This window comes from Sycon ciliatum, chromosome 13 (assembly GCF_964019385.1).
Source record: "Sycon ciliatum chromosome 13, ocSycCili1.1, whole genome shotgun sequence".
Classification (NCBI taxonomy): Eukaryota; Metazoa; Porifera; class Calcarea; order Leucosolenida; family Sycettidae; genus Sycon; species Sycon ciliatum.
Window position 1 is genome coordinate 13,245,731 of NC_088655.1, and position 2,500 is coordinate 13,248,230.

Genomic DNA, 2,500 nt, shown 5'->3' on the forward strand with positions numbered 1-2,500 from the left:
TGGTAGCTAGCCCCTCTGGCTTTCATATCTATAAAAAACTAAGGGTGTCATCAAGAAGTAGGGTACCCATGCTACCCGTAATTTGAGCGGGTATTTAGGTAGCGTTTGCTCCTGAGAACCCGATTGGGTAGTTGGTGTACGGTGTTTTTGCAACGGTGCACGTGAAGAGCACAACTACGTGCTTGCTGTACACTTTCTATGTCGTGCAAGTGCACACTCACTGTACAAATTATGTCAAAAAATACCCCGATATGGTACCCATGCTACCCGGACACAAATACCCGAACTCGTTACCCGGCCAAACCCCTACCCGTCGCAGCCCTACAAAAAAACCAGATGGAAGTCCGCCAACAAAAAATGATGGTGTGGTTGTCTTTAGCCACAGATGTTGGCAAGTTCAAGTTTCAAAATCCAAATTCGTTTTCTCCGCTTCAGTCAACTGCTGCAAAGCGCCCCTTTCATGTGTGCTGCACCATATGTATCTACATTTATTTGCATAACTCACTCAGCCCAAACTGGCGTTTCAAGTCAAAAATCCACATACAAGTACCTCCACACACTCATCCAGATAACAGGGATTCAGTATAACCGTCAGAGGTAGCAATGAATTGCAGTGTGTATTCAGTTGGGCTAAATCAAATGACCGCTTTCACTTTTGAATGCCGCCAATCTTACTTGGTATTGCCAATTTTCTGGCTTCAGAGCCAATGTCTATGCAGTACTTGTGTGTGTGTGTGTGGCTCCTATTAAAGAATAAGCAATCCACTGTTCGTTTGAGACTCAGTTTCCAGCATCCACAGGAACACCTCTACCCTCAAGGATCAAGGCACAGAGCGGCTGCTCCTAAAGTGATATGCCTGCCTGCCATTGCCTCCACAGAATACATTAAAGTATATTTATTGCGTGAGTAGAACCCAAGTGAGAAAAGCACACTCACCACATGAGAAATACTACTACAGCACTGCTCAATGAAATCCACTGAGTCGTGTCACTCAAGTACACGCTGGGCATCACGCAGCCCCAGACCTGCCTACACTGGGCTGCGAAATGCTGCAAGGCCCAAACTCGAGGGACGCGACTGGATTTCATTGAGCAGGAGTGTACATTGTGAGTAGAGTAGAAGTAAGACAACCGCACACAACACATGAGCAACATTAGTAAGACAAACTTACTTGCGTCTGTCCCACCGATCATTGCCGCATCGTAGAATGAAATCGTAGTGGATGTGTCATCGAATGTAACACCTATGGTGGCGTTAGCCATGGACACACCGCCGGGAAGTTTGGCTGTTTTGCTGCACAGCGGGCAGCAGCCACCAGGTATAGGAGCTGTGTAAAGACAAAGCCACACAAACACACACTTACTTATTTACACATGCTCATCACTGAAGCGATGATAGCAAACAAGGTACGTTCGGGCCTGGTTTAAATCTGGCTTTGGAAAATTTATTTTTCATTGCTATCAGGTTCGGCCTCATTTCCTCTGTGCTGCGCAGATGAGTCCATAAAGGATGAAACAGTTCTGTCCGCAGATTGAGTATATTTTAAACATAGCAACTTGTTCTGGGATTACCCATTCAACAGCTTGCAAGGCCGAAAAATTCACCGCCACTAATTTGAGCCTGGTCTACACCACACAGCTGATTGAAGTGGGTTTTTTTCTGGCCAGTGAATCCTTCTTTTTTTTTACACACATACACATGCAGTCTCAGAAACCAGCCACCGAACAAGGCCATTGCAGTCTTGCACCGCCTTTGGTCTCTATCTTTACTAAACCCAGGGTGACCCTGGCACATGCAGAATACTTGATGGCAAGGATAAGTTATCGTCCAGTGGACCAGTTGGTCATTTGATCAGGATTTACTGTATCGTACACTCAGATGTCGCTCAGTACACACTTTGATAAGACATAGTCTGGTTCAGCATGGACCTCGTCCGGAGTACTGTAAATATACAAATTTTCGGCAGCTACTAGTATTTAATTTCGGCTATATTCGGCACCGACCCAAAACGCCTAAATTAAAGCGCCGATGAAATTTTTCACAGCATATGTCGCACTATACCATGCCCTCTACCCCACGCCGAAAATAAATCGCCGCCGAAATGTCAAAAATCGTGAAGTGCCGAAATTTTGCAGCGCCGAAATTTTGTATATTTACAGTACTGGTATAATACCGTATCCATGCAGTATGTTGGGATGAGTAGTACCTGGAATACTAAGTACGCTCTCCTGCTGCCCATGGGGGAGAGGGGGGAGGGGGTACTAGTACACCTTACCAGAGTTTTACTGTACTTGCACACACATACACACTCGCCTTAGTGATACTGCTGATGAGTACAACTGCCCGTATCCCACATGACTGTTGCCAAAGATCTAGCCCATCAACACTCTTCCCTGTGCAGTAATATTCGATACTGCACGGGGAAACTCACATGTCCCTTTGTACTGTAGCAATACTGCACGGAATTTGAATTTTGAACCTATCGAAGAAATCTTCCCA

At 45.6% G+C, this 2,500-nt stretch overlaps 1 protein-coding gene across 2 annotated transcripts in view; it reads right to left on the reverse strand.

The window, feature by feature from the left end:
• LOC135830127 (uncharacterized) overlaps nt 1–2,500 on the reverse strand; it is a 38,134-nt gene that overhangs the window by 22,566 nt on the left and 13,068 nt on the right. For both annotated transcript variants that reach the window (XM_065342520.1, XM_065342519.1), the window contains exon 12: nt 1,173–1,328. In XM_065342520.1, the coding sequence (XP_065198592.1) occupies nt 1,173–1,328 (156 nt within the window). The remainder of the gene's footprint in view (nt 1–1,172; nt 1,329–2,500) is intronic.